Source organism: Tupaia chinensis, unplaced genomic scaffold (genome assembly GCF_000334495.1).
Source record: "Tupaia chinensis unplaced genomic scaffold, TupChi_1.0 Scaffold144346_1, whole genome shotgun sequence".
NCBI lineage: Eukaryota > Metazoa > Chordata > Mammalia > Scandentia > Tupaiidae > Tupaia > Tupaia belangeri.
In genome coordinates this window covers 3,379,058-3,398,584 of record NW_006204205.1, presented here as the reverse complement: position 1 = coordinate 3,398,584, position 19,527 = coordinate 3,379,058, and the positions used below count along the sequence as shown (strand labels likewise).

Here is a 19,527-nt window from a genome sequence, read left to right as displayed (position 1 = left end):
GCCACTATGTCTAGGACTGGAACCATGATCAGCCATGTGAGAGTGGCCAGTGCTTTAACTACCATGCCACCTGCTGGTCCCTGTAGTAATTTTTTTTTTTTTTTTGATAAATTTTTGCTATAGGGTGCCTGAGCTTGCTGGAGAGACAGAGACAGACAGAAAAAGAGAGAGGGAAAGTGAGAAAGCAAGTCGCCAGGTCTGGGACTTGAACCATGGACAGCCATATGAGAGTGTCCCGTGCCTTAACTACTACGCCACCTGCTGGTCCCTTTTTCTTTTTTCTTTCCAGTTTTTAATCTAGAGACAGAGAGAGATACACACCTTAGATAGGGTCTTCACACTACCAGCTTACTCCAGCCCTGTAGCCAAGTTCACGGGTGTGCTCCCTGCAGTGTGCCCTGTGCATTCAGGTGGACCTAGGATTTGGATCTGGCATCCTCTTGCTTGTGCCATTGCACGTGGGCCAGATGTGTTGGTTTTAGAAGGATGTGGGTTTAACAATTATTAGGCACAGGTCAGGCAGCCTTTTTGGAGTAGAGGGAGGATGTGGAAGAATAAGATTGTTTTGAGCCCTTCCTAAAGGAGAGATGGGCTGTTACAGAGAAGTTGGAGTGCTACTCAGAGATTTTATTTAGTTCAGTGATGGGTGGCATGTTTGTAGAAAGGCTGTGAGTTTAGTACCTGTGCTTTTAGAGGAGCTACTCCTAGCACTTCCTATCACTTTCCCAGCACTTACTGAATGAATAAATAAATATTAATGGGTTATCTTGTGTAGTTAGATTTGAGCCACAGCATGGCTCCAGAGACTGTATTCTTACCCAACTCTGCTATACTGAAAGAATTAAGAGTTAGACCACACATGGAAACATGATCAGAACCTTGACTTCTCGCTTTCAGGTTGCCTGATGCTCGGTAAGTTTACTTACTGATATCTTTTATTTTTTTTTAAGAACTATTTATTTAATTTTATTTATTCATTCATTTTATTTAAATTTGACCAGAGTGACAGAGAGAAAGTAAGCTACAAGGTCTGGGACTCGAATTGTGGTCAGCCACATGGGATTGTCCAGCGCCTTAACCATCATGCCACCTGCTGGCTCTTATTAATATCTTTTAGTCTCAGTTTTCTCTCCTGTTAAATAAGGTTAAGGTAGGGTTCTTCTGAGAATTAAATGGGAGAAATGTAATATAATGTAAAGTTATATGTGATTCAATGTAATATAAACAAGGTTATGATAATAAATGAAAAAACAAACAAAAAGAATGAAATGGGATAGTATTATAAGCAGTTGATGCTGTCATTAACGTAAGTGGAAGAGAATACTTACTAGGTTGAAGGGCTATGGACTCCAGGAAAAGTTGGTCTTTTAGGGTTTTTTGGGTAATGTGAATGAGTTTGATCTTATTTTAGGTTGAGACAAAGCATCTGCTGGAAAAGGGAAGTGATAAATAAATGTGAGTAAAGAGAATATGAGGTTGGGGACCAGCAGGTGGCGGGGTGGTTAAAAGCTGGTTAAGGTACTGGACACTCCCACATAGTCAACCACAGTTCAAGTCCCAGACCTGGTGACTTGCTTTCTCACTTTTCTTCTCTCTCTCTCTGTCAAATTAAAATTAATGAATGAATAAATTAATTAAAAAATGAGAACATGTGCTGAGGCTCAAGAGGGATTAGAATGAAAAATGGGAAGCATAGGGGTCCCAGAGCCAAGGTATTAGTTCCAATATCATTGCCTTTTTCTTTCTTTCCCTTTTTCCTTTTCTTTTTTTCTTTTTCCTTCTTTTATTTTTATTTATTTTTTATTTTGTAGATGTCTTTGCCTTAGTTGCGTGTGCTTAGGGGGGTGTGAGTAAAGTGGTGGGGTGGTGAGGTGCTGGTGCAGAGAGGGTGAGAAATCACACACACCCCCAGGAGGGGGATAGCCACACTGCAATCTCTCTTCCATTCTCCTCTTTGGATCTTGGGCATGCATGCATGCTTGCCTGGTGTGAGTTTTAAGTCACTGGGTCCAAGACTTGAACCGCAGTCTGCTACGTGGGAACGGGTTCAACCCAAAACTAACTTTTTAATGTGAAATAGTTTGCTCTCTAAAAGCAGCAGCACATCAGATCAAACCAGCAGACACTATCAAGTGGTGATTGGAAGGAAGAACGTTTAAAAGTGAGAATATAGTTAGTTCCTTGTCTGAAATTCTTGAGTCCTTGGAAACTACTTTCAGAAAAAATGATTTTTTATTTAAGAACATAATAGGATTTGTGGAGAACATTCTTTATTATTTATTTATTTATTTCTTTTGGTCATAGGGTATATGTGCTCACCAGAGAGAGAGAGGGGGCAAGTGAGAAATTGTTCCCTCAAGGGGTTGGTCACGACACAGTCCCTTCTCATTTTCCTTTCAGAATTTTGGGTATGCGTGCATGCCCAGCATGTTTTCAGGTCTCCAGTTCCAGCACTTGAACAGTGGAGTCTGCCATGTGGTATCCAAGTGCCTTAACCACCACGCCACCCACTACTCTATAAGGTATATTCTCGGTGAAGTTACAAGCTGTCTTAAATACAAGAACAACTTTTAAATGGCATGTTAATATGGTGATACATTAATTTTTACTGGTATTTTGAACATGATCCTTGAAGAATTAGAGGATGGTGGAGACTTGCCAGTCCAACTCTCTGTAATATTCTAGACAGGTAGTTATGACATCAGACTTGTGCTCCAACATTTGAATGACGAGCCTCTTTTTTTTTTTTAACTTTGCCAGAGGTGGGGGCAGCAGGGTGGTGTGGTAGATAAGGTGCTGGACTCCCACCTGGCTGGCCAGACTGTGGTTTGAGTCTCAGACCTGGCAGCTTACTTCTCACTCTCCCACCTCTGTCTGTCTCTGGTGAGTGTGTGTCCCCTATAGTAAAATAATAATAATTGTTATAAATAAAAATGAAATAAACTTTTTTTTTTCCCAGAGGTTTAGGATGGTCACTGGAGGGAGAAACAGAGGGCAGTCCTTTCTTCACTTCTCCCTCCCCTCAGGACCCTGGGCATGCAGTGTCTCTCTCAAGCTGCTTTGCCTGGGGCTTAACCGCACAGTTAGCCATGTGAGATCCAGCTTTCCCAACCACCACATCACCTGCTGGCCTAACAAGACTCATCCCGAGCGGTGGTTTCACTAAATAGAAAAGTCAAAATCGTAGGCAGTGGCATTCTGTAAACGTGACTTTTCCTAGCTCAGACTTGGGTGTCTTGTCTGTTCTGGTTTTGGATGGGATACTGCAATACAGTTTTTGATTCTTAAATGTTTGTTTTATCTTCCAGGGCTTGCATTTCTTTTGGTCCTAAGAATCGTTCAATTGGAGCAGCAGCTAAAAGTCAGGTAAAATTTTTTTTTTTTTTTTTCCCCTAAAATGATTTATTTCTCTGGTTTGTCCCCCCTTCTGTTCAGTAACTAGTCGAGTGCCCATTTGTGCGCTTAGCACTGGTAAGACCTAGGTATACAACTTAGAGCGAGACCAATCCCATTCTCATGTACTCGAGGGAAACACAGATAGCTTTAACATACCATTAGCAGTATCATCTGTTTAATGTAAACTGCTTGGCCGTGTTTTTCCCAGGTCATTAAAGGAAGACTTGTTTGTTCATTAGTAGTTTTTTTAAAAAAGGTTTATTTATTTATTATTATTTTAAAATTTGGTATAGAACACTTGTGCTCACCAGAGATGGGGATAAGGGTAGTGGGAAGTGAGAGAGCAAGCCAGGTCTGGGACTCAAACCACGGTCGACCATGTGGGAGTCCAGTGCCTTAACCAGATCTCCTGCTAGCCTTTGTCCCTTCCTTGGATTTTTCTGTAGGGCATGTGTGCTCGCTGGAGAGACAGAGAGACAGAAAGTGAGAAATTATCCCCTGGGGGAAAGACCAAGCGCAATTCCTTCTCTGTCCTTCACTTAGGATCTTGGGCATGCACATATACTCACTGGGCGTGTTTTAAGCCATTGGGTCTGGGACTTGAACTGCAGTTGACTCTGTGAGAGTTCAGGGAGAAAATCATTGTACTATCTGCTGATTACCTGTTCCTTGGTATTTTAAGTGTTGATTAGTGTGTTTCATTAGACCTTCATCTTACTCATACTTAAAGTCGGTGTCATTCTTATTAGTCATTCCTTTTTATTTTAAAAAGAGAATCGTTTCTTTTTTATTTTAATTTTATTTATTCCTTCATTTATTTTAATTTGACCAGAGAGAGACACGGGGGTGGGAGAGTGAGAACAAAGCCACCAGGTTTAGGACTCAAAACGTGGTCGGCCACGCAGGAGTGTCCAGTGCCTTAGCCACCCCACCGTCTGCTGGCCCCTTAATTTTTTTTTAAGAGAGGGATTTTGCTGTAGGGTGCATTCACTCGCTGTAGAGACAGAGAAGCGGCGAGAAATCACCTCCCTGGGGGGTGGGCCACGCACAATTCTTTCTTCATCCACCTCTCTAGTTTTTGGGTGGATACACATGCACCCAGGGTGAGGTTTTTTTTTTTTTTCCTTCTTTTTTCTTTTTGGAGAGGATTTTGCTATAGGGCGTGTGTGCTCGCCAGAAAGAGACAGAAAGCAAAAGATCACATCCCCGGGGGGATAGCCACGCCGCAAACCCTTCTCCACCATTCTCCTCTCAGAATCTTGGGCACACGCTCGCACGCGCCTGGTGTGAGTTTAAGCCACTGGGTCTGGGACTCGAATCACGGTCGACTACATGGGAGTCCAGCAACATAGCCCTTATGCTAACTGCTGGTCCCCCCCCCCTTTTTTTTTGTTAAACATTTTTTGCTTGTGGGGGCGCGTGTACTCACCAGAGAGACTGAAAGATAGAAATCACTCCCAGGCAGTATGGCCACGCCCCAATTCCTTCTCCATTCTTCTCTCAGGATCCTGGACATACACACACATACGCCCAGTGTGAGGTTTATGCCGCTGGGTCCAGGACGCGAACTGCAGTTGACTCTGTGTGAGTTAAGCCATCTACTTGGTCCTGCCTGCGTGAGTCCTGAGTCTGGGACTCAAATTGCATTGACTACATGGGAGTCCATTGATGTAACCATGTAACCATTATGTCATCTGCTGGCCCCTACTGTTATCATTTTTCACTTTGCTGTTGGCCATGTGTGCTCACCAGAGAGAGAGAAGGATAGTGGGAAAATGAGAAAGCAAATCACCAGGTTCCAGATTTGAACCATGATCGACCATATAGGAGTCCAGCGCCATAAACACCACTCCACTTGCTGGCCCCAATGAAGTTTCTTAAGGGAAGGAATACCTCTAGAAGCGGAAGCATATTGAAGGACTTAACCACTAGTGTATTTTGTAAACCAGGAACCTGGCATATTTACTGGTTTCAGAGTAATCAGAGCAGCAGAACCGAGAGAGTTCTAAGTATTCTAAGTATCAGAGGTCTATATAAATAAAATTCAGTTGTTCCATGTTTGACTTTTTTTTTTGTGGCGGGGAGAGAGCTTTTTGCTATAGGGCCTGTACACCTGCTAGAAAGACAGAGACAAAGAGGCAGAAAGTGAGAAATCACTCCCCAGGGAGGATGACCACACTGCAGTTCCTTCTCTTCCATTCTTGGGATCTTGGGCACACATGCACATGCACCCGGTGTGAGTATAAGCCACCAGGTTCTGGACTCGAACCGCGATTGAGTACATGAAAGTTCAGCGACATAGCCTTTTCGCCATCTCCTGGTCCCAAGGGAATCCAGTGCTTTTAACCACCACACCACCTGCTGGGCCAAATTCTTACTGTTTTAAAACCTACTTTGATTATTGAGAGCAATTATTATACTAAACTAGTTGCCCGGTTCTAGGTAGAGGTAGGCATTGTGATACAGAGTTTCTGTTTGGCAGCCTACTCAGGCAGGTCCTGGTTTGGAGGCCTCCTTTGGACTTTACAAAAAGGTTTCTGTGTGTGCCTTTCTGACATACCAGTGTAGAGCTCTGTAACATATCCTATGAAGGTTTGTTACCTCTCTTGCATTAGGAGAAAGAGCCTGCAAAAATTTTTTTTAAAAGAGTTACTTTATTTAACTTTTATTTATTTATTTTTTGGGAGAGGTTTTTGCTATAGGGTGTGTGCACTCGCCAGAGAGAGAGAAAGACAGAGAGACAAAGTGAGAAATCACCCCCCAGGTGGTTGGCCATGCTGCAATCCCTTCTCCTCTATCCTCTTCTTGGGATCTTGGGCACACATGCACACGTGCCCGGCGTGAGTTTAAGCCATGGGGTCCAGGACTCTAACCACAGTTGACTACATGAGAGTCCAGCGACATAGCCATTACACCAACTGTTGGTCCCTAAAGAATGACTTTATCTAGCTTTATTTCTTAATTTGACCAGAGGGGGACAGAGTGAGCGAGCGAGAGAGAAAATGAGAAAGCAAGCCGCAAGGTCCAGACTTGAATTTTGGTCGGCCATGTGGGAAGTCCAGCACCCTTAACTATCATGCCACCTGTAGGTCCTGAGCCTATTAATTATAAATAGAAGTTTATTCTGGAATTTTTGAGTATCTGCTACCATTTCCTCCATAAGTTATATAGTTTACTCTAGAGGAATTAGAAAGTATAGATATAAAAATATAAAGAATTTGAAAGTCATGTAAATATTTTAATGTATAACCTTTTGTACTCTAAGCATATACATTTTTTTCCCCACCTAAGAAAGTGAGGTTGTACTACATAGATATTTGTCTTCCTATTTTGAAAAAAAAAAAAAAAAAACTTTTTGTATATCTCATGGTATATATACCATACTTTGTTGATGATTTCCACTCTTCTGCTGTTACAAATAATACTCTTTGAGTATCCTTTCCCATTCCTCTTTTTCTACTTAATGTGGTCTTTCTCTCTTATTTTTGGGAGAGATTTTGCTATAGGGCACGTGTGCTCGCCAGACAGAGACATTTTCCCTTTTTTTCTCTCTCGCAGGCACACATGCTCTTTGGCAAATTGAAAAAAAAAAGGGGGGGGACTAGGAGGTGGTGTGGTGGTTAAGGCCTTGGCTACTCCCATGTGGCTGACCACAGTTTGAGTCCTGGACCTGGTGGTCCGTTTTTTTTGGGGGGCAGGGGGAGAGGTTTGTTTTTTTGCTATAGGGTGTGTGGGCTCGCCAGATAGACAGAAAGCAGGAAATCACCCCCTCGGGGATGGCCATGCTGCAGTCTCTTCTCCATTCTCCTCTCAGGATCTTGGGCACGCACGCACACGTGCTCGGCGTGAGTTTAAGCCACTGGGTTCGGGAGTCGAACCGTGGCCAACTACATGGGAGTCCAGCAGTGTAGTCATTATGCTATCTGTTGGTCCCTCTCACTTTTTTTTCCCCTCTGGTCAAATTAAGTAAATGAAAAAATAAAAATAAATCTTATTTATTCATCCATTTATTTTAATTTGACTAGAGATAGAAACAGAGAGAGAGAGAGAAAGCGAGAAAGCGAGCCACCAGGTTTGGGGCTCAAACCATGGTTAGCCACATGGGAGTATCCAGTGCCTTAACCACCATGCCACCTGCTGGTCACAGAATAAATAAATCTTTAAACAACAACAAAAAAGGAACAGAGATGACTGGTTACCTGCCTTATGGAGAAGTAGGAAGAGCTTGGTCTGGTTTCTGGTCTTGTCTCTGTCATTGTGAGATCCATGTAAGTTCCTCATCCCTCCTTTGCATGTTAGTGGGCACTGTGTAGAAAGGTTAGTGTCGTAAAAATACTGAAACCAAGAAGGAAACTTTGGGAAGTTAAAATGATGCTAATTTAATCTGAGGCTGTTTAAACTTTCTTACACAGTTCAATGATGTTCTTTTTACTCTTCAATATTCTTCTTAGGTCATTTCCAATGCAAAGAACACAGTTCAAGGGTTTAAAAGATTCCATGGCCGAGCATTCTCTGATCCATTTGTGGAAGCAGAAAAATCGAACCTTGCATATGACATCGTGCAGCTACCCACAGGATTAACTGGTATAAAGGTAGGGCTTTGAAGTTACCACCTTATTAAAATAAAAATTGCATTAGTTCAGTATTTGTAAGTACCTTTCTGATGTCTGGTTGTTACGAAAATGCTTAAAGATTCTTAGGAAAAGCTTTTACTGGTGGAGAGCATCGGGCAATTTTTGAATGAACTGAGTTTTGAGTTGGAGCAATTGGTAGCACTGTTAATATGAGTGGTTGTCTGGGGAGTGATGGTTTGAAGTTAAACACTGCCTTGCTCATTGATTCAGTGACCTTTCTGAAATGATTTTAGGGAATGACTTCTGGAAGTGCAGGCAAGGGAAAAGGAATGAACACTTTTTTTTTTTGCCTATAGAGCAAAAGTAATAATTGTTTTATTTAACTTTATTTGCTCGCTGGAGAGACAGTATGTGAGAAGTCACCCCCTCCCTGGGGGAGGGGAGATGGCCACGCTGCAATCCCTTCTCCATTCTCCTTTCAGGATTTTGGGCATGCATGCATACGCGTCTGGCATGTTTAACCTGCAGGGTCTGGGACTCAGCTGTGTTCTACTGGATAGGAGTCCAGCGACGTAACCATTATGCCATCTGCTTGGTCCCAGAATGAACACTTTTAAGTCATTAGTCAGATACAAGGTCATACAGCAGGACTTGGTTAGAAAGTCCTACTTGCTGACTTGGGGAGAAAGTGAGTTTGACCTTTGCAGTATCTTATGGAGTCACTTTATGCAACTTGAAGTGAACTGATCCCATGAAAGCCTTGAGAGGCTGCCAGATGAGTAAGGCTGCCCACACGTCCCTCTAGTACTCACACAGTAAGAGGAGTCCAGAGGGGTGGATGAACTTTCCAGGTAGGTGAGTTTAAATAGAGAGGATTTGGTGTTTGAGTCACACACACTCAATTTGGAGAAGTAAGAATCTATTGAAACAGGCTCAAAAGCTAAGCGATGGTAAGAACTGTGAGAAAAAGGTAAGCGGTGGAGTAGCTGAGCATTCAGTTGAATTTAGAAGTGAAGACTTCTGATAATTAAAGACGGAACACTGGGTTTCCGTAGGATATCTGTGATGTTACAGTATGAACGGTATGGAAAGGGATGAAGTCAGAGTGCAGGAAAAGGAAAAAAGGGAACACAGGGAGGTGATGAGGAAGTGAAGGGAGGGAATACTTCCACTTACCAAAGAGGTAGGGACCCAGGCCTGGTGGTGCAGCGGTAGCATAGCCCTGGTGGTGCGGTGGCGCTCTGCAGTGCTGGAGACCGTAGGTCAGTTTTCAGGTCAGTCTTGTACACGTATGTGCACCCTCAATGCTAGCTGACTGTGAAAGACTGAAGTTGGGGGCGTTGCAGGGTCAGACTCTTGAGGGTGCTTGCTACTTTTTCACTCTCTCCCCATAATAGGAAGAAAGAATGAAGTAGAGTGGATATTTGCAGATTTAGGTAGAAGCGTTGTAATAGCTAAGGAGAGAAAGAGACTAGGAAGAAAATCTGGGACCAGCAGATGGTAGTATAATGGTTATATCACTGGACTCCCACGTAGTTGACCATGGTTTGAGTCCCGGACCTGGCAACGCAAAACTCAAACCAAGCAAAAAGATCTGAGGAACAAGTAGATCCAGTTGTAAGGGTGAAAGAATGGACTGCGAATTAAGCACAAAATAGCAGGGAAGATGGGGATAATTTAGAAAGAGGCCTGTTGGGAGGGTTGTTCTCCATCTTTATTGTGCAAAAAGTAATTTGAGGTTCTAAGCCATGAGAATCGTGGTTGGCCTGTGCAGTGAGGTGGTGGTGGCATTCAAGCTGGGTCAGCTAAAAGAGAGCAACATTCTCTGGTATGGATTGTAATGGGGCGAGTACGGGCATGTGGGCAGTTTTCATCATTTACAATTCGGAATTCTTAGGACCAGCAGAGGGCGCAGCCTAACGGCTGCTGGACCCCCATGTGGCCGACTGCATTTTGAGGCCTGGACCCAGTGGCCTGAAACTCATGCCAGGCACTGTGTGTACGTGCTCAAGATCCTGGATGGAGAAGGAAGGAAAAGGGATTGTGACCTGTGTGTGTGTGTGTGTGTGTGTGTGTGAGTGATTTTTTCACTTTGCTTCTCATTGTCTGTCTGTCTGTCTGTCTTTTTTCCTCTTTCTGGGAGCACACAGTGGCCCACGTCAAAAATCTCTCTCAAAAAAAAAAAAAAAAAACACGGAGCTCTTTTTTTTTAACTCTTTCTTATTTTAATTGGACCAGAAAGGGACAGAGGAGAGGAGGGGGAGGGAGGGGAAAGGAGGGGAGAGGGTGAGGGAGAAAGCAAGCTGCCAGGTCTGGGACTTGAACCATGGTTGGTTGGCTGTGTGGGAGTCTAGCGCCCCTAACCACCATACCACCTTTTGGTCCCCAAATTTGGAACTCTTAATAGAGTTGGAGATGTTTACCCAGGGTAGGGCATCATTCTTTTTTTTTTTTTTTAAAGAATCATTCCATTTAATTAATTGACTAATTAAATTTTACCAGTGAGAGACAAAGTGAGAGAAATCGAGAAGGCAAATTGCCCAGTCCGGGACTCAGAACTGCCATTGGCCATATGGGCATCCTGTGCCCCTAACCACCATGCCACCTGCCAGCCCCTGTTCATCATTCTTTCATCAACCAGTATTTGTTGTGGTCCCAATGGAGAGGTGGCTGGTAAATAGTACATCAGGTGGTAAAATAGTTTCCAGCACTAGCCCTTTTAGAGGGTAATACGGATCATGGCCAGCTACACCATTTTGCTCTTCCTGCAGGTACTTGTTCATGTTTTGTTGTTTGATAGCATGATCCTCTGTCCATAAGTATCATATTAGGAAAGCTTGTTAAAAGGTTAAAATTGACCTTAAAATTATTACTGCTTCTGGAACTAGCTGTCTTTAAATTCCTCTTGACTACATTTCCTTGATGATGTACACCATTGTTCTTTATAGGCATTTAGAATTTGGACATGAAGAAAATGCACTAAGTCTAGATCTTCTTTTTTAATTTTCTGCAGGTGACATATATGGAAGAAGAGCGAAATTTTACCACCGAGCAGGTGACAGCCATGCTTCTGTCCAAACTGAAGGAGACAGCAGAAAGTGTTCTTAAAAAGCCTGTTGTTGACTGTGTGGTTTCGGTGAGTTTGATCCCTACACCTTTTTGGGGACAGAGGCAAGGAGAGAAGAAAACTGTTAATTGCAAGTAAAGTTGCATTTTGTTTCTAGTCGCCATGATTATTCAAGAACTTGCTAAACTAGGCTTCACTTTCTTTTTTTTGGGAGAGGTATTTTATTTTATTTTTTTTGCTGTAGGGCGCGTGCGCTCGCCAGGGAGACAGACAGAAAGCGAGAAATCACCCTCCAGGGGGGATGGCCACGCTGCAATCCCTTCTCCTTCACTCTGGCTGTCTTTTTATTTGTACTTGCTGTCTGCCTATACAGAGCACTAAAGACAAGGCATTGGTAGGCTTCATCGCGTCTTCTCCCTGTCAGTGTTTAGATATAGAAGCCTGGCGACTTGTTAACTTTGTGCTTGTACTATGGTCAAGTCTGCAGGGACTGCTGAAGCATGGGTGGCTATTGACTTTGCCACCGAGGCCCCTCATTCTAGTTAATCTGTTACTTTAGCCCTGTGGCCTGTTTTATCTATTTTCTTTTTTTTAAGAGAGGTAAATTTTTTTTTGCTATATGGCATGTATGCTTGCTGGAGAGACAGAAAGTGAGAAATCACCCTCCGTGGGTGATCATAGTTCTCCATTCTCCTCCTGGGATTTTGAGCACACATGTACATGTGCCTGGTGTGAGATTTAAGCCACCAGGTCCGGGACTCTAACTGTGGTCAATTACTTCGGAGTCCAGTGATGTAACCATTATGTCATCTGCTGGTCCTGACCTGTTTAATCTTACTGTTCATGGACAATTAGGTGATTTTTTTTTTTTTTTTCCCCGAGTGTCTATTTTCTTGGTCCTCGGTTTTGGTTTTCATTAAAACAGAATAGACATTTGTTGGGAAGAACTGGATTATAGCTGTACGTACCACATTCTGTGGATGCCAAGAATATAAATGCTATGTCACTTAAAGAGCTCAGATTCAATGACCTTGATTTAAGGCAGGCACCGTATGTAGCTCTTTTTCTTTTACCTCCCAGCCATGTGGAGTACAGCCACTTTAACCAGCAAGCCACTGGCTTGCCTCTCTTTCTTTTTTTAAATTTAAAATTTTTTATTGTCAGAGGGTATGGGAGAGAGAGAGAGAACGAGAACTTGCACGAGTGTGCCCTACAATGGGTTGTGGTCTCACTGTATTCCATTTTCTTCCGTTTCTTCATCTGGTCAGGATTTTGAGCACATGTCCAGTTTTTTAAGCTAACTGGGCTGGGATTTATACTGTCGTCGGCCATGTAGGATCTGGTTCGCTTCTGTGCACAGCATTTAACCACTATACTACTATTGCTGGATGGCTTTTTTTTTTTTTTTTGCAATGTCTGGGTTCTTGGCATTTTGGACAAAGGACTGAACAAAATATGCCAATAACAAAAACAAAGGGTAGTTTATTCAGTAAAAGTGAAAGTACGCTCCTAAGCGGAAGGAGTGGCCCGAGCAGAGAGAGAAGTGGCTCGAGCACTGTAGCTCCTATTCTTCCCACCTTTCTAAGGCTCCCATTGATCTTCAAGATTTGTCCTCTTTCCTCTATCTCGTGCCCTCCTTTTTCATCTTGAATTGTGCTCAGTGTGTAGAGGTAAAGAATGTGTACAACGGTGGAACTTCAGGGTGGCTTTTCTAGTTGTGGAGATCAAATTAAAGGTGATGTGTCAAGTCACATTTGGGGTCCTCAAGAATGCACTGAGTGTTGGAGATTCACGAGGGTTCACAGCATTTCTCAGTATACTGCTGTACTCACACTAAAGTTTATTACAGTGAAAGAATAAAAGGAACATCGGCAAAGGGAGAGGGCGCATGAGCAAACATCTGGAAAAAACTGCAGGCTTGGACCTTGACCGGTAATTAGTTCCGAAAATTGATAGAAGATTTTCCCACAGTGATTAAGAGTGGCTCACTGCTGCTTATACAGACCACGTACTTTATGCTGATTACCTGCCTTCCTTCTGGGAGGCTGACACCGCCTACAGTGTCCCTGAATTACAAAAACCTGGACTTCTAGGCTAAGTAAAAACTTTCCCAATGGAAACACTCATGTTGCAACTTAACGATGGAGGAATTAAGTATATCCTGTCTTGCTCCCTGGAAGCCTGGACAGCTTCCCTCCAGACGTTTTCTCATACACCTCCCTCTGTTGATGGTCCTTTTTTTTTTGAGAGGTTTTTGCTATAGGGCGCGTGCGCTCGCCAGACAGACAGAGACAGAGAAACAGAAAACGAGAAATCATCCCCCAGGGGGGATGGTCACGCCGCAATCCCTTCTCCTCCATTCTCCTCTCAGGATCTTGGGCACGCACGCACACGCGCCTGGCGTGAGTTTAAGCCACCGGTTCCGGGACGTGAACCATGGTCGACTACGTGGGAGTCCAGCGACATAGCCATTACGCTAACTGCTGGTCCCTCTGTTAACTTTCTGTACAGTCACTACATTGGTCTTGGCATTGTGATCTGCTGGGTTGTATAACGCCCGGCTGTCTGTCCTAATGCTACTTAATAGTCATACTTTCTCTGCTGAATTGAAACACTTCTGCAGTCATACACAAAATAAATTGCTGTAGGTATTGGATTTTGCTAACTAAAGTAAGGAAACTTATAATGCAGGTTCACATTTTTTGGTAGGTTCCTTGTTTCTATACTGATGCAGAAAGACGGTCAGTGATGGATGCAACACAGATTGCTGGTCTCAATTGCCTGCGATTAATGAATGAAACTACTGCGGGTAAGAAAGACTATTTATTAGTAACTTACTTCTTTTGACTTGTTTAGGCTTGAAGGATATGAAATCTTAAAACTCTAGGGTTTCTTGCTCTTTATTTTGCTTGGGTTGCTACCATCCTTGCTTACCACCTATATGTCATAGTTGTTTAAAATGATATGCCACATTTGAAAAATTAATTTGAGCAGTACTTTTTCTATACCCTCAAAGCATGTATTTTGGTATTGAATCATGTGCTGTGGGAAAGGAACCGCAACTACCGTGTGTGTGGAACAGTGCTGTGTGTTGAAGATTGACTTCTCTGGCTTGCTGGACTCAGAGGAATGGGACATAAATCAGTATCTGTAGGATAAAATGTGAAAATGTTAAGATGGAACAGGATAGGAAAAAAATCAAGGAAAGTATGTTGGAAAAATAGGGGAATTAGTTTGGAAGTAAGTGTCAAAATCTGTTGGAAACTAAGGAAGCCTAAGTGTATGTCAGCATTTAATTCTTTATATGTTAATGTTACAAAGTTAATGTTATAAAGAATTTGATTCTGTCTAAAACAATATGTAATATGGTCTTATTCATTATATGTAAAACCTGTTTTTTCTGATTTGAATGAATTTAAGTGATACTATGTTGAATTTACTTTTTTTCTTGCATAGTTGCTCTTGCATATGGAATTTATAAGCAAGATCTTCCTGCCTTAGAAGAGAAACCAAGAAATGTAGTTTTTGTAGACATGGGGCATTCTTCTTATCAAGTTTCTGTATGTGCATTTAATAAAGCAAAACTGAAAGTAAGTATTTTTTTTCCCCCCCAGAAAACTATAAGTATGGCCATTATGACCTTTTGTTTTTGTTTTTAGTTATTTTACTTCTACCAGAGAAGGGACAGTTAGAGACTGAGAGTGAGAAAGCGAGGAAGCACGCCACCAGGTCCGGAACGTGAACCACTGTCAGCCATATGGGAGTCCAGTGCCCCTAACCATCATGCCACCTGCCAGCCCACTGTTAAGAACTTTTGACAGACAACTCAAATGATTGGATAGAGAGTTTTTTTTTTTTTTACTAATGGAAGCTTGCTATGAGCTGTCTGAATTGGAAACTAGGTATTGTAGGGGTGTAGTGGAGATTGTAGGCCCACAGTAATTTCACAGTAATTTTTAAAGAGTTGGCATGGTATGAAGCAAAGCTCACAGAGCTTGAAGAACATGCACCCCCCACCCCCCACAAACAGAGAGATAGCCAGAAATCAACCCTTCAGGGGGTTGGCTGCATAGTCCTTCCTTCATTTTCCTTTTGGGATTTTTGGGCACATATGCTTGAGTTTTAAGCTGCTGAGTCCGGGCTCCTAACTGCAGTCCAGCATGTTGCAGTCCAACGTTGTAATCATTACACCATCTGCTGGTCCTAGAACATGCTCTTAAGATTTGAGTCTCCTTTTTTCTCATTTCTAGTATGGCTTACATCGCAGGCTTAATTAGAAGGATTCTGTAATGTGTAATCCCTGGATGTGTTACATAATGGAGATTGAGGAGGTGGTAAAGATGTTCTTCTCTTGTTTGTGAGGTCGAGTCTTTTGGAGAAAGGGTGGAAAGTCTATTTCTTGGGTGCCACAAGACACTAGGCTGGGGCTGACATGGTAGGTTTCTGGAAGTCTTTGAAGCTCTGAAGTAAGAGATTTAGTCACAGAAGTGTAGAAATGTCAACAGGCAAGGAGAGGCCATAGGCAAAGACTAGAGGATCATTATGGTCACAGTTAGTTTGCTGGTTTAAGCTAGTTTGCAATAGAGCAAAAAACCAGTTCTTTGTAGCTAGATGATTTTACCTAAAATTTGCTTAAGCACCAGGGACTTTTTAAAAAAATTTTTCTATAGGGTGTGTATGCTTATAAAAAAATTTTTCTATAGGGTGTGTATATATATATATATAGAGAGAGAGAGAGAGAGAGAGAGAGAGAGAGAAGCAGGGAAAGTGAGAAGCATTTCTAATGGAGGATGACTACGCCATAATCCTTTCTCCATTCTCTCAGGATTTTGGACATGCACCTGGCATGTTTTTTTTTCAAAGCTGCTAGGTCTAGGACTCAGCTGCTCATTTTGCCCCGTGGGAGCTAGACACCTTAATCACCACACCATCTTGGTACTGCTAGGTCAGTACCAAGGATTTTTTTTGTGTGTGTGTGTTTGCTTTAATTATTTAAATTTCAGGATTCTTGCTGCTAAGGTCTAGGTTGTTCTTCCCTCCCTCTTGGGGATTGATGAGGAAGGAATGTTGGAAAATAAATATTTGATAGTTTTGGGGGGCATTTTGAGAGTCTATTCGAAAAATCTGACTTAGTTTCAGCTTCACTTTATATTCTAGATTATATTGTTTCTATGTATTTTTTACGGAAAAAGAATGTAGATCTTTTAGACGTTGGGGAAAATTAGAGACTTACGATCTTAATAGCTTTAAATGATGAACCAAGTATAATTTATCAGTATTTAAACTTTAATCACAATAGAATTATTTCCTTTTTTAAAGGAATTAATGAATTAATTGTTCTTTCATTTATTTTAATTTGACCAGAGAGAGAGAAAGTGAGAAAGCAAGCTACCATGTCCAGGACTCGAACCATGGTCTGCCATGTGGAAGTATCCAGTACCTTAACCGCAGGGCCACCTTCTGGTCCTCTTATTTCTTTTTTTCTTTCCTTTTTTTAAAAAAAGAAATATTTATTTTTATTTATTTAACTTAATTCATTTATTTAACTATGACCGAAGAGAGAGAAAGTGAGAAAACAAGCCACTAGGTCCGAGACTTGAACCCGGCTGGCCATGTGGACGTGTCCAGCGCTTTAACCACCATGCCACCAGCTGGCCCCCACAATAGAATTATTTCTAAAAATTTGCTGTATAGTTTTACCTTTTTTAAAATAAGTAGTTTTTTTTTTTTTTTTTTTTTGAGAGGTTTGTTGTTTTTTTCCTGTAGGGTGTGTGCTTACACTTTCCAGAGAGTCAGAGACAGAGATAGTGAGAAATCACTCCCCAGAGGGGATGGACCTGCCACAGTCCGTTCTCCATTCTCCTCTCAGAATTTTGGGCATGCATGCACACATGCCCACCATGAGACTCGAACTGTGGTTGACTTTGTGGGAGTTCAGCAACATAACCATTACAGCATCTGCTGGTTCCCAGATAAGTGTATTTCTTGAGAGATAGGAAGGTATACCCTCAATAGGATCTCGAAGCCATGATCTGTTCTCAACTTCAGCTTACGGAGACAAAGCAAAAGCACCCCTCATTGCAGGATGGTCACATTGCAATCCATCCCTTTTGCCTCGCTGCTTCATCCTGTTAGGATCCTGGCTACATGCGTGCATGCATACATAACCACATGTTTCAAACTGCTGGGGCTGGGATTTGAACTGTGGTCATGTAGGATCTGACTTTCTATGCATAGTATTTAACCACTGTGCTACTAAAACCAGTCCTAAAGTCCCCCCACCCGCCAAGATAGGCAGACAGAAGTGCCCTCAGTGTCAAAAGTTACATTCCACCCTGTCTTTCTCAGTTAACCAAGATTGTGGCCCAGGTTGACCCAGGAACCACGTCCTGGTCTTCCGTATGTCTTCTAGCATTGCAGAACCTTGTACACTGTACCACTGTGGCTGGGCCAACTTTCACCATTTAAAAAATTTTTTTTGCCAGGGAGTATGTATTCTTATGAGAGGGAGAGAAGTGAAGAAGAAGAAAAGGAAGTAGGAAGGGAGGGTGGGAGGTGGGAGGAAAAAGGAAGCACTCCTATGGGGCATGGTCATGTCACAATCCCTTCTCCATCTCGCCTTCCTTTATGGATTTTGGACACGCATACACACCTTTCCTGTGAGTTTTTCAGGATACCAGATCTGACTCAAACCGAGTAGTTGCCTATGTGGGTTCCAGCTGAATAAACTTAAACCAGGACACAGGCAGGCCCTAAATTTTATCATTAAAAAAAATTAATAAAATTTTTTGTTTCAGGCTTGCTTTTTTTTGGGAGAGGTTTTTCACTATAGGGTGCGTGCGCTTGCCAGATAGAGAGAGACATAGCGACAGAAAGCAAGAAATCACCCCCCAGGGGGGATGGTCACGCCGCAATCCCTTCTCCTCCATTCTCCTCTCGGGATCTTGGGCACGCAAGCACACACGCCCAGCGTGAGTTTTAAGCCACCAGGTCCGGGACGCGAACTGCGGTCGACTACGTGGGAGTCCAGCGACATGGCCATTACACTAACTGCTGGTTCTCTCAGGTTTGCTTTTGCCATGGGATATGTGCATGCCCTGGCTGAGAAAGAGAGAGAGAAAAAAATAAGTGAGAAGTCATCTCTAATCTCTTCTCAGTTCTCTCAGATTTTTGGCACATGTGCTCAGTGAGTTTTTTGGGGCCATTGAGTCTTGAACTGGAACCTGTGCAGTCGGAAATGTGGGATCCAGTGCCTTAACCACCGTGCCACCTGCTGGTCCAGCTTTGACCACTTTTCGGTGATTCTGGCTAAGTTAGCCTGTTTTGATTAGAGTGATGTATGTTAAAAGAGACCCATCTGCTTTTCTTTCTCTGAATTGTTCTTCACTGTCAGCTATGGTCAGGCAGTTTTCTTTCTTTCTTTTTTTAAAAAGTATTATTTTATTTAACTTTATTTTTTACTTATTAGAGAGGGGCAGAGTGAGAGAGCAAGTGAGAAAATAAGCTGCCAAGTCTGGGATTTGAACTGCAATTGACCATGTGGGAATCCAGCGCCCTTAACCACCACACCACCTACTTGCCCACATGTGGCAGTTTTCTAATACTTGGATTGCTTTTAAGTTGAATTATAAACATTTTCATTGTTGGGAGCCAGTAGGTGGCATTGTGGTGGGGGCGCTGGACTCCATGACTAACCATGGTTTTAGTCCCAAACTTGGCAGCTTGCTTTCTCACTCTCTGGTGAATTAAAATAAGTGAATAAATAGGGACCAACATACGGTATAATGGTTACGTTGCTGGATTTCCACATAATTGACCATGGTTCGAGTCCTGGACTTGGCGGCTTAAAATCACACTGAGTGTATGTGCATGCATGCTCAAGATGCCAAGAAGAGAATGGAGGAAAAGAGATTGCTTCGTAGCCATGCCCCTGGGGTGTGATTTCTGTCTTTCTGTCTCTGTCTCTCTGATGAGTGCACTTGACCTAAAGAAAGCAAAAAACTCTCTACACATACAAAAAAGGAATAAATAAATAAAATGAAATAATTTTATAAAATTAAAAAATAGGTTTCATTGTAAAAATAACTTGCAAATTTAGAAAATATGTATCTGTGAAAAAAAGACATTCGTAATAGTGTATTTCACTCTAGATTTCTTTTTCCTTGTCAGAGATTGTGTGTGCTGACCAGAGATAGAGGGGGTAAGAAAATTTCCTTCAGTGGGGTGTGGTCATACCACAGTTTTCTCCATACTGTAGGGTTTTGGGCATTCCTCCTGGTGAGATATTGAGCATGCTTTTCAGGCCACCAGGGCTGGGATTCAAACTGCCTGGTCAGCCAGCCATGTGGGAATTGACTCCCATAGTCAGTAGGCCACGAGCCTGACCTTGACTCTAATTAAGAGAAAATAATTGGAGTCACTATTGCATTTGTCCTGTTGTGTATATATATATATATATATTTTTTTTTTTTTAACTTATTAAGAAAACTT

At 42.4% G+C, this 19,527-nt stretch overlaps 1 protein-coding gene across 2 annotated transcripts in view; it reads left to right on the top strand.

Annotated features, from left to right (window-relative positions):
- HSPA4 (heat shock protein family A (Hsp70) member 4) overlaps positions 1-19,527 on the top strand; it is a 74,495-nt gene that overhangs the window by 28,600 nt on the left and 26,368 nt on the right. For both annotated transcript variants that reach the window (XM_006166863.1, XM_006166864.3), the window contains exons 2-6: positions 3,309-3,366; positions 7,848-7,988; positions 10,984-11,106; positions 13,747-13,846; positions 14,494-14,627. In XM_006166863.1, coding sequence (XP_006166925.1) covers positions 3,309-3,366; positions 7,848-7,988; positions 10,984-11,106; positions 13,747-13,846; positions 14,494-14,627 — 556 coding nt within the window. The remainder of the gene's footprint in view (positions 1-3,308; positions 3,367-7,847; positions 7,989-10,983; positions 11,107-13,746; positions 13,847-14,493; positions 14,628-19,527) is intronic.